The sequence below is a fragment of the Ovis aries genome, chromosome 2 (genome assembly GCF_016772045.2).
Source record: "Ovis aries strain OAR_USU_Benz2616 breed Rambouillet chromosome 2, ARS-UI_Ramb_v3.0, whole genome shotgun sequence".
Classification (NCBI taxonomy): Eukaryota; Metazoa; Chordata; class Mammalia; order Artiodactyla; family Bovidae; genus Ovis; species Ovis aries.
The window spans coordinates 239,092,553-239,110,845 of record NC_056055.1 but is presented as its reverse complement, the minus strand read 5'-3'; the positions used below and the strand labels follow the sequence as shown (position 1 = coordinate 239,110,845).

At 39.4% G+C, this 18,293-nt stretch overlaps 1 protein-coding gene across 11 annotated transcripts in view; it reads right to left on the bottom strand.

The window, feature by feature from the left end:
* Positions 1-18,293, bottom strand: part of EYA3 (EYA transcriptional coactivator and phosphatase 3) — a 96,663-nt gene that overhangs the window by 13,941 nt on the left and 64,429 nt on the right. For all 11 annotated transcript variants that reach the window (XM_060408498.1, XM_060408499.1, XM_060408503.1 and 8 more), the window contains 8 exons: positions 16,777-16,960; positions 13,520-13,659; positions 9,383-9,466; positions 8,101-8,190; positions 5,973-6,031; positions 3,550-3,710; positions 1,396-1,510; positions 306-427 (listed from right to left, as the gene is read on the bottom strand). In XM_060408498.1, coding sequence (XP_060264481.1) covers positions 306-427; positions 1,396-1,510; positions 3,550-3,710; positions 5,973-6,031; positions 8,101-8,190; positions 9,383-9,466; positions 13,520-13,659; positions 16,777-16,960 — 955 coding nt within the window. The remainder of the gene's footprint in view (positions 1-305; positions 428-1,395; positions 1,511-3,549; positions 3,711-5,972; positions 6,032-8,100; positions 8,191-9,382; positions 9,467-13,519; positions 13,660-16,776; positions 16,961-18,293) is intronic.

Sequence of the window (18,293 nt, the reverse complement as noted above, 5' to 3'; positions counted from 1 at the left end):
ATGAAAGATAAATCTGAAATGAGGCACAAGTAGATTTCTAAACTAGGTATTATGTTCTTTCAAATGGAAAAGAAAAGAGCACAGTACATTTTAAGTCTGACAGACTTGGATTTGAATCCTGTGAAGCTGCGAAGTCCTGAGTCAACCTGAACTGCCTTATCAGTAATGTCAGGAGAAGAATACAGAGGATTATAGATATACCCATATGTAAAGTGTCTAACAGCAGGACTGGTAAATAATAAGAGCATCCTAAGTAGCAAGTATTACTGTAAGGCCAGTCACAAGAAACAAAACTGATGCCATACCAATTTTGGTAGCACTGTAGATGTTTTCAATAGGAAATATTTCTCCTAGCCCATATAGGAGAACCTTGGCCAGAGCTGGAACCAGTTGGGTTGTAGTGATCAGAACATTTACACAATTCTTTCTGCAAGGGAGAAAAAGACAATAAAAAAGTGAAATCAAACCAATCTGGGAACAAGAACTTAAATGAGTCTTCTCTGTAGGATCTACTTGTGCAAAATCAACCTCAAAGCTCCTGGTGTGGCATTTGCTCAGCGCCAACGTTCAGCTCCTGCTCCAGCTCAGGTTTACTCACCTTCCAAATTCGAAGGCAGAGATTCTGTGGTGGACACAGAGCAGCACCCTGTTCTCACCTCATTTGCATTCTAGCTCACTGCACTGCTGGCAAACGCCATGAGCCCACGGCACTGACACCACACTACAGGAACATGACGAGGCTTTCAGCTGCAGCGGCACTTCATCTCAGTGCAGCTCAGCCCTTACAGGAGATCCGACTTCAGTCCTCTCTGCTCGTCACACAACGGCAACACACAGGTCAGAATATACATTCTTTTCTCAAGTCCTTCCCTTCACAGATATCCATCCGTGGGTGTCAGTTTCTGTTTACTCTACTAGGCTGTACGTGTGGAATTCTTGCTTTGAAGGAGGGACGAATAAGGCTATATTTTTATTTCCCATTCTAAGCTTTGAGCTCAAATCTCCTTAATCTGCTTAATGTACCCTTTTTCTTTTGAATCCTGTCTTCCGGAGTAGGCTGTGCTACATTTCTTTGGAGCTTCCTGTATTTAGGGTATCTGTAAAGTCTCCTCCATGTATTCTTCAATGTTATCAGGCCCATCCACCTCCAGTGCTGGACACTCTGGGTTACTGAGTATAATTTTGTGAGCAAAAAGTCAGAGAAAAGAAAAAGATATTCAAAGGCATGCTGTTAGAGTAAAATGGCCTTGCCTCTCACCTATGAATTCTAGCCTGCATCACTGAACTCCTCTCGCCCTTCCCCACAGCCTGTTTTCAGGAATGGCCTTATCCTGGACCAGGGTGGGAGAAAGAATCTCTCTGAGAGGATGAGACCTAGAAAAAGCATTTCCATACCTGGACTGGATGAGAAGTAAAGATTTCAACGCAGTTCCTAACCAGGAATCTGTTAAAACTTCAATTTCTGCTCTTAGTCTCTGCAGTGCTTCCTTTCTCTGGGGACTGAGGAGCCCTTTGGGAATAAAAGAAGACACAGTCATCATTTGACAAGATCCGTGCTGGCATCTAGAAAGCAACTTCTAAATTCAATTTGGAAATAGTGTGTTACTGAAATATCTACTGAGCTAACACCTCTCTCTCCTTGAGTAGCCTACTCAACATGCCTTTTTGACTCTGTCCACCAGAGTCTTTCGCTTGGTGGGGCATAACCACAACAAAATCAGCTGAGAGAAACACTGTGATTAGGATCTGGCTCAAGTTCGTTCTTTCATTAATCAACCAGTAACATCATTTGCAGACTGGTGGACCATACTTTGAGTAGCACTGCTACAGATGTGACATCAAGAACCAAAAAAGGGGGAACAATTACAGATGGAAAAGCCTACGGCATTTCCAGTCTCTTTCTAAAGAAAACAAAGCTCAGGGAGGAAAGGAGGCTACCTAAGAATACAGAGCAACTGGTGTCTTTTGGTCTCAGAAACCTTCCCACTGACATACACTGCTCCCAAGGCGATGATGGTGCTTTCACCTTCAGAACACATCAACCTGGGATTCCAGGTTGAATCACCAAATTCTGATCATCTGTACTTACTTCGGAAACAATTCCAGCTGATGAGAGACTGAAGCACTGCTTTAAGATCAGATAACTAAGCACAAAACAAAAAAGAGTTCATCTGATTGGAGCATGTTATCAGATGCTTGAGTTAGAATATTCAGACAATAAATCTGCCTCTAATTTTTCTATAGTGAAGGTAAAAAGAAATTCTACTACCAGTAAGCCATAAAAATAGAAATCAAGTAGAACTGTTTATAATTTATTTTCAGACAGATGGTTTCACAATGTAAGCCTGCAATTTGAGGACTCTCAACATTTCTGATAACACAAAAACCAAACAAATATATGTCATGTATGACATACACAAGCATGCCTATGTCATAGACTGAACTACTATGATGTAGCACTTTTGTTAATTCACTTAAAAAAAAATACAGGTGGATATTACTTTTAATATGTTTCCCAGGGTAGGCTCCAAAGATTCTCAAAGAGGGTTATAAAGCACTTTCTTCAGGAAACCAGGTTGAGACACTCACTGGGCAGAAAATGGACCAGACACATAGGTTGCATATGAAAACTAACAAAAGAAAGCCTAATATCTGTGAGAGAAAAAAGAAAATGACCTGGTTGCCAAAGTAAAAAGTACTGGCTCTGAGGCCTCTCTTGACCCAGGGTCATATATTTCTATGCAGTCCAGAGAATCCCTGAAACTTCACACAACGTTCTGTGTGGATGTAGGTGTTTGAGGGTGATGGTTCAGAGTTCTCAATGTTTTCTCACAAGGGCAAGTCACTAAAGAGGGGTCTGTACGAATGTAAAGTGCACTGGACCAAGAGTCCACCTGTGGTATGGTCACTAACTCGCCCTTGTGATCCTCATGATGGACCATCAGTTTTCTCAAATGCAAAATGAAGGATTTAGATTCGTTTTCTACTAACGTCTCTTCTCATATGAACAATCTATGGCTGATTAATTCCAAATATATGAATTTTAGGCATAATGGCACCTGATATGTGAGACATATCTGGGCAGAAAGGAAGTCCAAGGTCCTTTAAATCACAATGCATGGATACTGCCAACCTATCAAGCTGGATCTAGTTTTCCATCCACTATAAACCTGGTCGCTAATTCTACCTGACTTGTCCTGATGGCTAGATAAATCTGTCAAAAAATATGGCAACCTCTTAAATATTACTGACAGTAGTCCTGAGTCCAAAAGAACACATGCCATTAAACACAGTCTGTGGAACACATTTCCCAAAAAGGAAAGCTGTCTGAGACGAACAAGAGAACCTGGTGAAGTTATGCTAACAAGAGTCCATGAGGAATGCAGAGCTTCCTCCCCACAGGGTTTCAATCAAACCCCATTTTAAAAATAGAGTTAAAATGTCACTGTGTCACAAATTCATAATCCAGGAGCTTTAAGGTAAACCCTGGAAAGGAAAACAGGAAATCAGAACAAAAGAGAAAATTAGCTGGTTATATGCCACACTTACCACCCACGTTGCTTTTATGCTTATCATAGATTTCTCTCACTTTTCGGTAACGGAAAGCCAATTTCCTCATCCAGTCCACACCTCCCTGGACACCCACAGAGGAACCATGGCTGCCACTGCCTCCTGAGCCACTGAAACCATCTGTCGAGAAACTGTAGTTGCTGCAGAGAGAGAGGATGATGATAATGAAAATCTATACCGCAGTTTTCGGCTGAAGGCCACCTGAGCTTCTCTGCCCTATTCCATAGGCATCTGATGTCAAAGCCGTGAGACTCTTCTTCCCTGATCTCTGTACGTCAGAGGCTATCTTCCATTGGTCCGCCATCTCACCTGTTACTTCTATCAAACAAAGGATGGAGAGGGAGACCAAGAGGGGCAGGAACAATTCGAGCGTCAGCATCCCCTAGAGGCTGGCTTCAGATAGACCATCCTTTCACTAATGATAGATGACATCTTACAGTGAAAAAAAGCCTTCAGAATATAAAATTTTTTGTACACACCCACGATATGATTGCAACTATGTAAAAAGGAGAAATGTGAAAAAATAACGGGAGGAATGAACCCCAAGTTCTAATAACAGTAAGAAAATGGGAATGTTTTCCTTCAGGGATCTGCTGACTCGTTTGTTAAGCTCATGGGCCACTACTCCTCTCTTCTAACTCCACTCCCTTCGGGTACAGACTGTATTTGAATGCAAACAGAATGTGGTGGAAGTGATGGTGTCAGGCTTTAGAGACCAGACTTCTCTTACAGGGCTTGCTCTAAGTGTCAGCTGTCACGTGAGAACACTCAAGCTGCTCCGTGAAGGGGCACAGTGAGGCCTGAGGCCTCCTGCTATCAGCCACACACGACAGGCTGGAAGCAGGTCCTTGGCTCCACTCAAGCCTTCAGATGATTTTAGCTATCTTGATTTTAATCTCAAAGACCCTGATTCAGAACTACTCAGCTAAGTTACTTTCAAGTTCCCAAACTATAGAAACAATGAGATGATAAATGGTAATTGCTTTAAACTACTAGGCTTGGGAGTAATTTGTTACACAGCAATAGACAACTGTTACAGTTAAACAGCCTGGGCGGGACGACTACTTCCTAAGTCAAGATTTAAAAATGACTGACGGAATTAGGGACAACTTGGTTCAAAAATCAAAACAGAATTCCACAAGTGTGAGATTCTATATTTAAGAAAAAGCTGCCAATAAAAAGATAGGCCATTACTAGTTAGCCATATATATGTGCTGTGCTTAGTTGCTCAGTCGTTATCTGACTCTTTGTGACCCCCATGGACTGTAGCCCACCAGGCTCCTCTGTCTATGGAATTCTCCAGGCAAGAATACCGGAGTGGGCTACCATTCCCTTCTCCAGAGGATCTTCGCCACCCAGGGATTGAACCAGGGTCTTCCATACTGCGGGTAGATTCTTTACCGTCTGAGCCACCAGGAAGCCGACATATGTATACGAGAAACAAAAGAGCACTAGAGCTCAGAGGGGATCGTAAACTGCTTCAGAGCAAGCTTTTTCCTAAGGTGAGTAAAATCTCTTAAGAATGGTGCCCTTCATAGCTGTGCAAGACGCAACATGCACGGCTGGATGCTGCTCGCGAAGGGAAACCTCTCCTCCTCAGCGCCGCGGGGCTGTCTGCGTCCTTACTAAGTGATGTGTCCAGATCTGCTCTAGAGTTGAGAATTCACAGAACAGACAATTTTAGGGTAGACACATGGAAAACCTTTTTGCCTATGGAAAGGGATAAACATTAATAAAATAAGTTAACATGAAAAGATGTGACCATTTTTTTTTTTCTAAAAGTCTTTAAATATAAGGGAGACAAATTTTTGGATTATTCTTAGCTAAGATTAGAAGACCATAGCCAAGAGAGACAGGAAGGGACTGAGCAAGCATTTTGCCACGGAGACCTCCCTGGTTTAGCGTTCACTGTGATATTAATGTTTAAGATTGTCTTCCATACGGTCATTTGACACCACCAGACCCCCACCATATAACTTCCTTGGTGAAATTACCTGATGCTTACTTCTATCTGAGACTAACCAACCTGGAAGCACACTTTTCTTGACTGAAAATCTGGCCAAAGAGAAACTAGTATATCCTTTACTTTGGAATGGTTTTGTCTCATTCCATCATGCTACCCAATCTCCAAGATTATACTCAAAGTCTACTGTGTTGAGAAGGCCACTCCAGTGCTGGCACCACTGGCTCCCCACAGCCATCGGAATTACTTTCTACTCTATATCCCATCACATTTTCTACGGTCACCTTCTCACACCGCCTGCCATCATCTACTGTCTTTGTTTCTATCTTCTCTAATGGACTTAGGGCCATGTCTTAACCATCTTGTTTTCCTCTAAACCTGGTCAGTGTCTTGTGCATAACAGGTATACTGATGTTTAAGATATCATTGTTTTTCTTACCTCAAGTCTTGGCCATTGTCATCAGAAGCCACATCTTCCACATGCACCTGGTCACACTCCTGTTAAAAGACAAAGCCACCCATTATTTCATCCCAAAGAGCAGTTTTATTATCTCCATGATATATTGTAAAAATACCACAAACAATGGCAGGATGATGAAATACCTTATGGTTTCTTATGTGTGGAGGATCAGTCTCACCCCCGTTGCTGTCCAACTTCTTTAAAGGCCTAATTTACAATCCTCAGTCTTCATGAAATCTTCCTTAGCCATACCAACCCGCAGTTATGCTCTTATCTCAACAGTTCACCTTCCCCACAGCCCATGGCTATAAGCAGGAGCTCCCCTTATATTGTCAGGTGTGCTTATGTCCTACATTAGACTCTTAAGTTCTATCACAGTGTAGGCCTCTCATGGCACAACCATATCTTACATCTCCTTTTGAACCCTTCAGTCTATTCCAGTGCCCTTATGTAGCATGTACTCAGTAAGTTTTTGCAGACAAAAAAGATGCTGGTAGAGTATGTGCAGTATCAAAACCGATGAAATAGAAATTTGTAAATTCAAACTTACAAATTAGAAGAGGTCACCTAAGTCAATCTCCTCATATTCTAAAAGTGAGATAAAATGATTGGCCCAAGGTCATAAAACTAGTGAGTGGTAGAAAGAAACGAGAAGGAGCTTAGGTCTTGCCATTTGAATCCACGGGTTCTTTACTCTAAGCCCACACTACTACTGAGGTAAAATGCCACCCACTGCCTAACTGACAGATTTATTCCTCTGATACCACCTAGGGCGGTGCCATGGTGTCCACCTGCATCAGAATCCTCTGGGGAAGATTTTTTTAAATGCATATTTTTGAATAGAATTTCTGTGAGTGAAGTCCTAGAGTCTTCATTTTTAACAAGCTCCCCAGGTGATTCTTATGCCCCCTAAAGTTGAGAACCACTGACCTGGGGGGCAGGAACACATTCAGGTCAAATTCTTCACAGAACTTTCAGTCCTGAGTGAGGACTATGTCTAGAAAATCATTACAAATACAATTTGGCAACAATTACTGGCACATAGTAGGTTTTCAATAAATGTTTGCTGAATAAAAACTATAATGTTCCAATTTATCAACATGTGAAGTTGATGGAAGATTAAAGCACTGTGGAGCTGACATAAAAGTACTGGAGTTTACAGCCCTACTAATTTAACTTGTTGGAGAACTGCTGAGCAGAACTAGACTGTGTCTGAGAAGAAAGAGGATTACTTTGTGTTTATTTTACTTTAAAATTTTCACCATTTAAAAAAGTAGGTAATACACATCGTACAGAGTTCAAAATTCAAAAGGACATTAAGTGACAAATTTGCTCCTTCCCACCTCAGTGTCTTGGCAAGGCATTCCCATCTTCACACAGAACAACTGTTACTAGCTCCTTGTGTAGGATAACTGCTTAACTGAGGCCCAGAATGGGGAGATAACTTTCCTAACTTGGTACTCGAGTCTGGTCCCCTGACTCCCAGTCCTGTGCTCTCTCCACTACACCATGTTTACCTCAAAGATGAACTCAAATGTCAAAGCCAAAACAATTAACCAAGAAGCTCTCAGTGTTCCCAGGTTTCCCTCCACCTAAATATAACATGATCTGGACTTCACGGCTTACCTATACAAGGACAATAAGCAGGTGCAAAATACAACAAGTTACGAGTAGCCCTCTACAGATCTGACAAATCAAGACACTATCTTTTACGAAGGTAAAACCGAAGAACAGGTAAAATATAATTAAGAGTACAACCAGTGCCACCTTCATACATTATTTAATGTAGATGAGTAAATTAGAATGTTGGTTTCTGTATCAGTGCTTTACCTGATGGGATGGTACTGCCCCTACAGCTAGATTACTTCCAAATATGATAACAAAATCAAATTTTTGAGCCAATAAAACTGAAGCCCAGAAACAAGACTGTGCTGACCTAACCAAGGAACTATTTCTTCAAGACTATGTATACCTAAGCGCCCAGCTGGCCTCCCCATGCCTACCCTGTTTAACCACACTTTCTCTAAACACACAAGTCACAGTCTCAATAAATAAGTTATGGAACAAAGTGTTTCACTGAAGCACAGCAACAATTTAAAATGCCTACCTCTAGGTCATTGAAAAACAGATGCGTGTCAGCCACTTCAAAAATCATTTCTTCCATTGTTAAACCTGAGCCAATCACTACTGTTGGGTCCTGAAAGGCAATAAGAGAATTTGTTTGACTTGGAACTTACAGCACCAGTTCTTACCTCTAACTGTTTCAAAATTATTTGAAGTCCAGGCCAAAACAACACTGGTCCACAATAGCGCTTCTCACTATTAATTTCATTACAACTGATGCAATTTCATTCACAGCTGTAAAAAGCTTAGATTGTGCAAAGTTAAAAATTTCAGCACTTTAACCCACTTGAAAAAAAAAAAAAACAAAACAATTTTCGGAAAAATTCCCTGCTTCAGCAGAAATTCTAACTATTGCTAAAATATTGCTATTGTAATTCTCATTATCTTGCACACATACACAGTATAACTCTGGAAGTCAGTAATCTGACAATCTATAAACAACCAGAAAATCAATGAAGAAATACTTGTAGGAAAACCAGTGCACGTAGCTTTAAAAGGAACAATCAGACCTTCACTTAGAGGTGGTATGATCTTATTTTGTATACTTTCATAACCAGTCTTGTTATAGAGTATATAAACTTATGTTAGTTTACCAGCCTAGATACTAAAAGCCTATGGAAAATACTTCTAATAGAAACAAAGAGTGACAATAAGAAATAATTAGGAGTAGATAAAGTAGGATGGTAAATGAGGCAGATATTTTTATAAAATTTATTCACAGAAACACACAAACAAAAAGGAACCTGGAGGTAATTCAGTATAGAAATATACAGACAATACCTCATCCCTCTGTCAAAACTGATGTTACTACTGATGACTAAACTTAAATTCTGCTTGGTACATTTTCATTTAAGAAGCTATACAATCTATTTTAGAAAGTTATTTAATATTTTAAATGTATAGATCTCACAGATTCTCAGCTAAATGAAACGCTCAGTTTGGACTGTCACATGTGATGTAAGGGATAACAGATCAGTCTTTGGAGCAGGTAATCCTGAGACTCCACTCTATTTTGAGTTCAGTCCCATACTTAGTCTTTACCACCCTCTACCAACTTCAGCTTTCAGTACTAGTCCGAGGTCTAGTTCCCAGCTTTATCAACTCTGCCTGACCATGTAGTCTGCCTGGTATTAAGCCAGCAGGTGAAGTTTTATGTGAAAGGTGAAAGGTCAATAGGTAAGATGGAGATAACAGAGACAGTGATCTTGGTTACCTGCACGCACAGAGAGGGACAGTTATAACAAAGGAAGAAAGACTCAAATTACCTTTCCATACTTCTGGGCATAGGATCCAGTAAGAAGGGAGTGGAAGATGATGATGGTTTCATCTAAGTCCCACAGAAATACCCGCTGAATGAGGGAAATATTTAAAAAAATGAGTGAACATCTTTTAAAATCATAGTAGAATGAAACAAGTAATCAATAACAGAAGAAAAACTGGGAAATTCACACATATGTAAAAATTAATATAATCTTAAACAACCAATGGATAAAAAAGAAATAACAAGTGAAATTAGAAACTACCTTGGAATGAAGACCAAAAAACAACATACCATAATTTATGGGAGGCTGTGGAAACAGTCAAGAAGGCTTTTTTTCTTTTCTTTTTAAGGCCACACTGCACAGCATGTGGAATCTTAGTCCCCCAACCAACCAGGGATCAAACCCATGCCCCCTGCATTGGAAGTAGGGAGTTTTAACCACTGGACCACCAAGGAAGTCCCAGAGGAAATTTATAGTTACAAATGTGTACCTTAAAAAAGATCTCAATCAATAACCAAACTGCACAATTTATGCTGCTAGACAAAGCCAGTAGAAGGAAGGAAAAAATAAAGGTTAGAAAAGGGTAGGAAAAACAGAAGGTAGGAAAAAAAATAGAGAAAATCAATAAAACCAAAAGTTGGTTCTTAGAAGAGATCTATATAATTGACAAGGTCTAGTCAGACTAGCTAAGAAAAAAGACAGATGACATAAATTAATAAAATCAGAAATGAAAGTGGGGATATTAATACCAATTTTAAAGAAATAAAAAGGATTTTATAATCCTTTACACTATGAAGTTATACACCAATAAATAATCTAGATGAAACAACAAATTCCTAGAAATATACAATGTGCCAAAACTGATTCATATAGGAAAAGAAAACCTGAATAGACCTTTAACTGGTAGGAGGCTGAATCAACAATAAAAAACCTCCCAAGAAAAGAAAAGGCCAGGGTCAGATGGTTTCACTGGTGAATTCTACCCCACACTAAAATCCTTCAGACCTTCCAAACAACTCAACAGGCAGAAACGCTTCCTAATTCACTCTATGAAGCCAGCAATTCCCTGATACTGAAATCAGATAAACACAAGACAAGAAAACAACAGACCAATCTCCCATCTGAACACTGATGCAAAAACCTCAACAGAACAGTGGCAAACAAAGTTCAGCAGCGTATTGAATTATACATCAAGACCAAGTGGGATTTGTTCCCAGAATGCAAGAATGGTTCAATGAAGAAAAAAAAAAATCAATGTAATATACTGTACTAACTGAACAGAGGAAAAAACTCACATGGTCATCTCAACTGATGCAGAAAAAGCATTTGACAAAATTCAGCACACTTTTATTATAAAAACACTCAATATACTAGCAACTTCCTTATCATGATAAAGGTCATATATGAAAAACCTTCAGCTACTATCATACTCAATGGTGGAAAACTGAAAGTATTACCCCTGAGATTAGGAATAAAAGAAGTATGTCTCTGTTTTCATCACTTCTATTCAAACATGGTACTGGAAATTCTAGCCAGAATAAGGGTAAAAGAAATACCCAAGAAAAGGGTAAAAATGTACCCAAACTAGAAAGAAAGAAGTAAAATTACCTCTGTTCACAGATGATGTGATCTTACGCAAAGAAAACCTTTAAGAACCCCAAAAATTACTGAGAGCTAATAAAATGAATTCAGAAATCAGCTATTTCTATAAGCTTGAAATGAATAATCCTAAAAGGAATTAAACAAAAGCATAAAAAATAATAAAATATTTAGGAATAAACTTAACTGATAGTTCAGGACTTATATACTAAATCCCTATCAAAATCCCAACACTGTTTTTTTTTGTTGTTGTTGTTTTCCAACACTTTTTTAAAGAGATAGAAAAACTAACCTAAAGTTTGTACGAAATCTCAAGGGACCCTAAAGAGCCAAAATAGTCTTGAAAAAGAACGAAGTTGGATGACTCATGTTTCCTAATATTAAAACTTACTACAAAGCTACAGTAATCAAAATAGTGTGGTAGTAGCATAAAGACAGACACACAGACCAATGGAACAGAGAGAGCCCAGAAATAAACCCATATATGTATATATATATATATATAAAGAGAGAGAGAGAGAGTCAATTATTATTATTATTTCTGCAAGGATACCATGAACACAGGGGAAAGGAAAGCGTTTCCAAAACAAGGTCCTAAGGGTACTGAATATCCATGTGCAAAAAAAAAAAATTAGATCCTTACTTCACACTATGTACAAATTAACTCAATATGGATCAAGGACCTAAACTTAAGAGCTGAAACAATAAAATGCTTAGAAGAAATACAGGTGTTTTCATTACCTTAAATCCTTAAGTATAATACCAAAAGCACAAGTAATCAAAACAGAACTTCAAAATTTAAAACTGTTAACCATCAGAGGAAACCATCAAGAGAGTGAAAAGACAGTGCACAGAAAATATTTGCACATCATATTCTGCTAAGGGATTAAAATCTAGAATAAAGAACTCCTAAGATTCAAAAACAAACAAACCCCCCTAATTTAAAGAATGGGCAAAGGATTTAGACATTACTTCCAATAAAATAGACAAATGACCAATTCACACATGAAAAGATGTTCAATATTATTAGTCATTAAGGAAATGCAAATCAAAACCACGAAACACCATATCATACCCATTAGGATGGAATACGCAAAAAAGGGAAGCAACTGGAACCCCAGTACAGAGCTGGTAGGAATGTAAAATGGTGTAGTCATTTGGAAAACATTTTGGTGGTTCCTCAAAAAGCTGAACACAGAAATACTATATGGCCTACCAATTCTACTCCTAAGTTTATACCCAAAATAATTGAAAAGAGGGGCTCAAAGTGGTATTTTTGAGTATAGCAGTGTTCACAGCAGCTTTATTCACAATAGCTCAAAGGCGGAAAAACCCCAAGCGTTCATCACAGATGAATGGATAAACAAAATGTGCTATATTTACACAATGGAGTTATGCAGCCATAAAAAGGAATGAAGTTCTGAAACATGCTACAGAATAGACGAACCTTGAAAATATTATGCTAGGTGAAGTAATAAGCCTGACACAGAAGGAAAGATTTTGTATGATGCCACTTATATGAAATGCCTAGAACAGGCAAATTTATCGTGACAGAAAGTAGAACAAAGGTTACCAAGGACTAATAGAAGGGGAGAATGGGAAGTTATTGCTTAATGAGTACACAGTTTGTAATCATGAAAAACTTCTGAACAACACTGTGAATGTACTTAAAACTGTACACTTATAAAATGGTAAATTTTATATATACTTTACCACAATTTAAAAAAACAAGTGAATTCTCAGTTTTTCCCATGAAATATATCAGGTCTCTAGATTTTCTGTCTTTCTCTCCCAGCCCATTCCCATCCTGCTAGTAACAAAAGGGAAGAGAGGTTCGAAACATTGCCTCAATGTACCAATGTCTTATGAACAACTGTCAATGGACTCATTTTTAAATATGGCTTTTTCTTCTCATTGAACAATCACATTATAGAAAAATTAAAGACAGAAAACAAAAAGATTAGTATCAAAACTCCATTATTATTAGAAATTTGTATGGCTTGCTAGTCTTTTTAATAATGAAGCCAAATGTATATCCATAATAAATTTATTAGGGTTTACAGAGTAAGTGAGAGCCAATCTCATTTACAAGTTACCAGATCTGGTTGCAGGTTTCACAGAAACTTGGCCTAAAGCACTTCAGTTCTGTCATTTTACTCTAAGACTGTGAAATGGAGAACAGGATGACATTGCTTGTGATACCCTTTGCTTTTTGAATATGATGCATTGTTCTTTCTGTTCGCCTCTGGAATACAGAACAGATTGTTCTTTCCCTTAAAAAGTTACCTACCTAAATTTGAAAAAGCTTTTTCAAATTTGTTGGTAAAAAGGATCTGAAAGTGATATAGTAAAATGTGGGTATAGAGGAATGTGTTTTTACACTTCTCTTTTCACACTTGGCCAATTCATTTTCTACTGCTCAGGAATTAAATGGTACACAACATAGAACCCCATAATATCCATGAGTTTCAGAAATATATTTGACAAAGAAAAGAGAAAAGAAAAAACCAGGTGGTAATTCAAATGAGTTTCTTCCCATACTTCTAATTCACTGTCCTGGGAAGAGCTGGCGTCAGCTTTCCTCTTGCCCCGGTTCTTGCCAGTCATGTTTTTCCTGGACTGGTCATCAGCATCTTTACTTGGTGTGGTCTGGGTCAAAGATGGGCTTGGAGAAGGGTCTCCTGAAAATGAAAAGTAAGACACTGGTATTGCCAGTGTAGTCACAGGCTATAAGAACCAGAGCAGGGTCTCTGCCTTTAAGAATCATGTTGCAGGGATAAAGGCTGGGAAACCAAACTTTACTTAACGAATTTGGAAATTCAGACCTAACAGCATGAAGAGTCATAACTAGAATTTGTATGCCTGCCTCCTCAATGGAAAAACTTACCTATAAAGTCATTTTGCCCCCACCCATCACTTTCTGAACTTGGTACAACTGATGTTTTGGTCCAGACAATTTTTGTTGTGAGGGGACATCCTGTATGTTTTAGGATGTTTGGTTAAGCAGTATCCTTGGCCTCTACCCATTAGATGCCAGTAGCACCCCCTTCCCAGTATGACAACCAAAAATGCTTCCACACTCTGCCAAATATCCCTGGATGTGGGGGCCTTAGGGTGGAAGCAAGAGGCACAAAACTACCTCCAGTTGAAAACCACCACCCTAGATTTATTTACCAACTTAAATAAAATACAGAAAGCAGTAGGTTGCAGCAAGCTACCCTCTAAACTTATAATTGGTGAAATTTATACTGACTTTATTTTTCTGGGCTCCAAAATCACTGTGGATGGTGATTGCAGCCATTAAATTAAAAGACGCTTGCTCCTTGGAAGGAAAGTTATGACCAACCTAGATAGTATATTAAAAAGCAGAGGCATTACTTTGTCAACAAAGGTCCATCTAGTCAAGGCTATGGTTTTTCCAGTAGTCATGTATGGATGTGAGAGTTGGACTATAAAGAAAACTGAGTGCCAAAGAATTGATGCTTTCAAACTGTGGTGTTGGAAAAGACTCTTGAGAGTCCCTTGGACTGCAAGGAGATCCAACCAGTCCATCCTAAAGGAGATCAGTCCTGGGTGTTCACTGGAAGGACTGATGTTGAAGCTGAAACTCCAATACTTTGGCCACCTGATTCGGAGAGCTGACTCATTTGAAAAGACCCTGATGCTGGGAAAGATTGAGGGCAGGAGGAGAAGGGGATGACAGAGGATGAGATGGCTGGATGGTATCACTGACACAATGGACATAGGTTTGGGTGGACTCCGGGAGTTAGTGATAGACAGGGAGGCCTGGCGTGCTGCAGTTCATGGGACTGAGTGACTGAACTGAACTGAACTGATACTGAGAAAACAATCTACTTTCTTCAACAAATAAATTACACAGGAAAGAAAAAGAGAGGGGGGAACTTATAGGTTAGAACAAAATATATATCCACCAATCACAATGTATGGACCTTGAAAGTGAAACTCGCTCAGTCGTGTCTTGACTCTTTGCGATCCCATGGACTATACAGTTGTTCATGGAATTCTCCAGGCCAGAATACTGGAGTGGGTAGCCTTTCCCTTCTCCAGGGCATCTTCCCAACCCAGGGATCAAACCCAGATCTCCCACATTGCAGGTAGGTTCTTTACTAGCTGAGCCACAAAGGAAGCCCTTACTTGGACTTTAAACAAAAGCAAGACTCTTAACGTTTATGAAAAAACTAGAAATATGAATACCCGTAGGCATTAAGGAATTATTGTTGAATTATTTTATATGGGATAATGGCATTGTGGTTATGTTATCAAGCATTTATCTTTTAGAGATATGAGACCTGGAATTTGAGGAGGAAATTAGATGAAGTATAGTTGAAACATACCAGGTCAAGGACTGATGCTGAGGCTGAAACTCCAATACTTTGGCCACCTCATTCGAAGAGTTGACTCATTGGAAAAGATCCTGATGCTCGGAGGGCTTGGGGGTAGGAGGAGAAGGGGATGACAGAGGATGAGATGGCTGGATGGCATCACTGACTTGATGAACATGAGTTTGAGTGAACTCCAGGAGTTGGTGATAGACAGGGAGGCCTGGTGTGCTGTGATTCATGGGGTTGCAAAGAGTCGGACACGCCTGAGCAACTGAACTGAACTGAGGTCACCAGGTAATGCTAATGGTAAAGAGCCCGCCTGCCAAGGCAGGAGATATAAGAGATACAAGTTTGATCTCTGGGTCGGGAAGACCTCTGGAGAAGGGAATGGCAACCTACTCCAGTATTCTTGCCTAGAGAATCCCATGGACAGAGGAGCCTGGTGGGTTACAGTCCATAGGGTCACAAAGAGTCAGACACGACTGAAGTGACTTAGTACACAAACAGCTGAAATAAGATTGCCTATAAGTTGTTAACTGTTGAAGCTGGATGACAGATATATAAGGGTTCACTATACTATTCTGACAACTTCTGCCTATGTTTGAAATTCTCCATTATTAAAAAGTTAAAATTGTTATGAAGGACAAAGATATTTAGAGAAATGAATTAAAAACTAAGGTATTAACACATGTAATGATTTCAATGTATGCAGGTTTGAAGCAGTGACCATCTGTATGTCCATCTATTTAGAAGACTAGTAGTAGAGGCAAGCTGCACAGAGAACAGCAGACCACTGTTTTTAAAAAATGCATCAGTGTTAACAATAAACAGTCCTCCTTCACGTTATGGGATGTAACAGCAAAACCCCAAATTTTCATGAAAAATAGAGATAAATAAAAAGTATGTGCATATGTTTACTGAAAGTTTAAGTCTTTATGTCAGGATATTAAAATCTGGACACCATAATTCATTGATTCATTGCCAAGGCAGAAGTTTAAATTTGTAGGTTAAATTCTATGTATTTCTTTGGGGAAAAAGGACCACAGCTTTTCTCAAAATCTTAAAGGGATCCATGACACAGAAAAAGTTAAGAACTACCACCCTGAAGTGTGACCAGAAGTCCAAATGATGCGCAGACTAAAACTGGACTTCTCCAGCTATTACAAAATGTGCTGAGATTCTGAAGTTCTCTGTGACGAGCTACAGGGACGGTAGAGTGGGAGTCAGAAATAAAGTCTTTTAATTCCTGGTCCTTTTCTGTTCACATCATCAAGTTTTACATTCAGTCTGCTAATGACTCATCACAGCCTGGATACAGTGTTAAAAATACCCCTCACCTGAGAGGGAAACCCAAGAGCATGGTAACAGTGACTTAGATAAGAACAAAATAATCTGCACCATCACTGGCTGGATGAAATGCCCTTAAGCCAAAGTTTTTAGAGCTGCAGAGCTTACCAGAGGAAAGTCTGGGTGTTGCAGCTGCAGGTACCATGACACTGGGCTTCTCCGTCTGGTATGTGGCTGCTGCTAAGGTGGTATTCTCAGCATCACTGTTAGTCTGGCCTGTGACTCCAAAGCTGGAGCTGGGGTAGCAAGCTTGGTACTGACTCTGACCAAGGATGGTATAGGTGGGATAGTCCTGTAGGTCAAAGGGAACAAGGGAGGAAAACAAGACTCAGAAAGAAAAAAAACACGAATTTCAACACCAAACACTTTCATGTCCCTCTGTCTCGTAATTATTTCCTTAAAACATTAACTTGACTTCTCGTTTACATACCTATGTAGTTTTCCACCTAAGCCAATGATTTTTCAAAACGCATCCTGTGGAAACCCAAGAGTAAAGAGGAGATGCTAGGGTAAGGCTGAGAGGGAAGTGTCCCATGCACTGTACACACAATGTCCATTTTCTACTATAATATTCTTTTTCTCCCACTTTATGTACAGAATTTCTGCATAAATTTTTGCATAGAATTTTTGAAGGGAAGATTCTACACTTTAAGAAGTTTATATACCACTGCACTAGATGGTAGTGCTTTTAAGGACAGATGAGTATGAACAAAAAAAGCACATATCCTTCATAGTTTCCCAGTTTAAAAACAGCATGCTGCTGCTGCTAAGTTGCTTCAGTCGTGTCCCACTCTGTGCGACCCCAGAGACGGCAGCCCACCAGGCTCCCCCATCCCTGGGATTCTCCAGGCGAGAACACTGGAGTGGGTTGCCATTTCCTTCTCCAATGCATGAAAGTGAAAAGTGAAAGTGAAGTCGCTCAGTCGTGTTCGACTCCTAGCGACCTCATGGACTGCAGCCTACCAGGCTCCTCTGTCCATGGGATTTGCCAGGCAAGAGTACTGGAGTGGGTTGCCATTGCCTTCTCCAAAAACTCAGTATATCTCTCTTAAAAAAAAAAAAATCACATCTTCTTTAAAAATAAAGTTATTTAAAAATATCTGAAGGGAACTTTTGGTAGTTACACAGGCACACACGTGACAAAATTTATCAGGTCATACACTGGAACCTGTGTGGTTTACTGTATGTCAATTAAACCTTAAAAAAGCTGTAAAGAATGGGTATGATGCACAGCTCAAACACATCTTAAAAAATTCCACTGATATTGATACTAGTGACAAGCAGGAAGATGCTAATTGATCAGATCAATTATTTATAAAGAGTACTGAGCATCTACCATGAGCCAAATATAATTCTCTGTGTGTGTGTGTGTGCATGGACAGGAAAAAGAAATATTAAAGAAAAGAGCAAGTCATACTAGCTGGGGGAGTTAAAAATCTAGCAGGATATACGGCAAAAATACTTCCAACCAGTTAGCGATAAAAAACGAAAAAGCAGAGACTTCCCTGGCAGTCCAGTGGTTAAAACTCCGAGCTTCCACTGCAGGGGGCATGGTTCAATCCCTAGTCGGAGATCCATATGCTGTGTGGTGTGGCCAAAAAAAAATAAATAAATAAAAGCAAGAA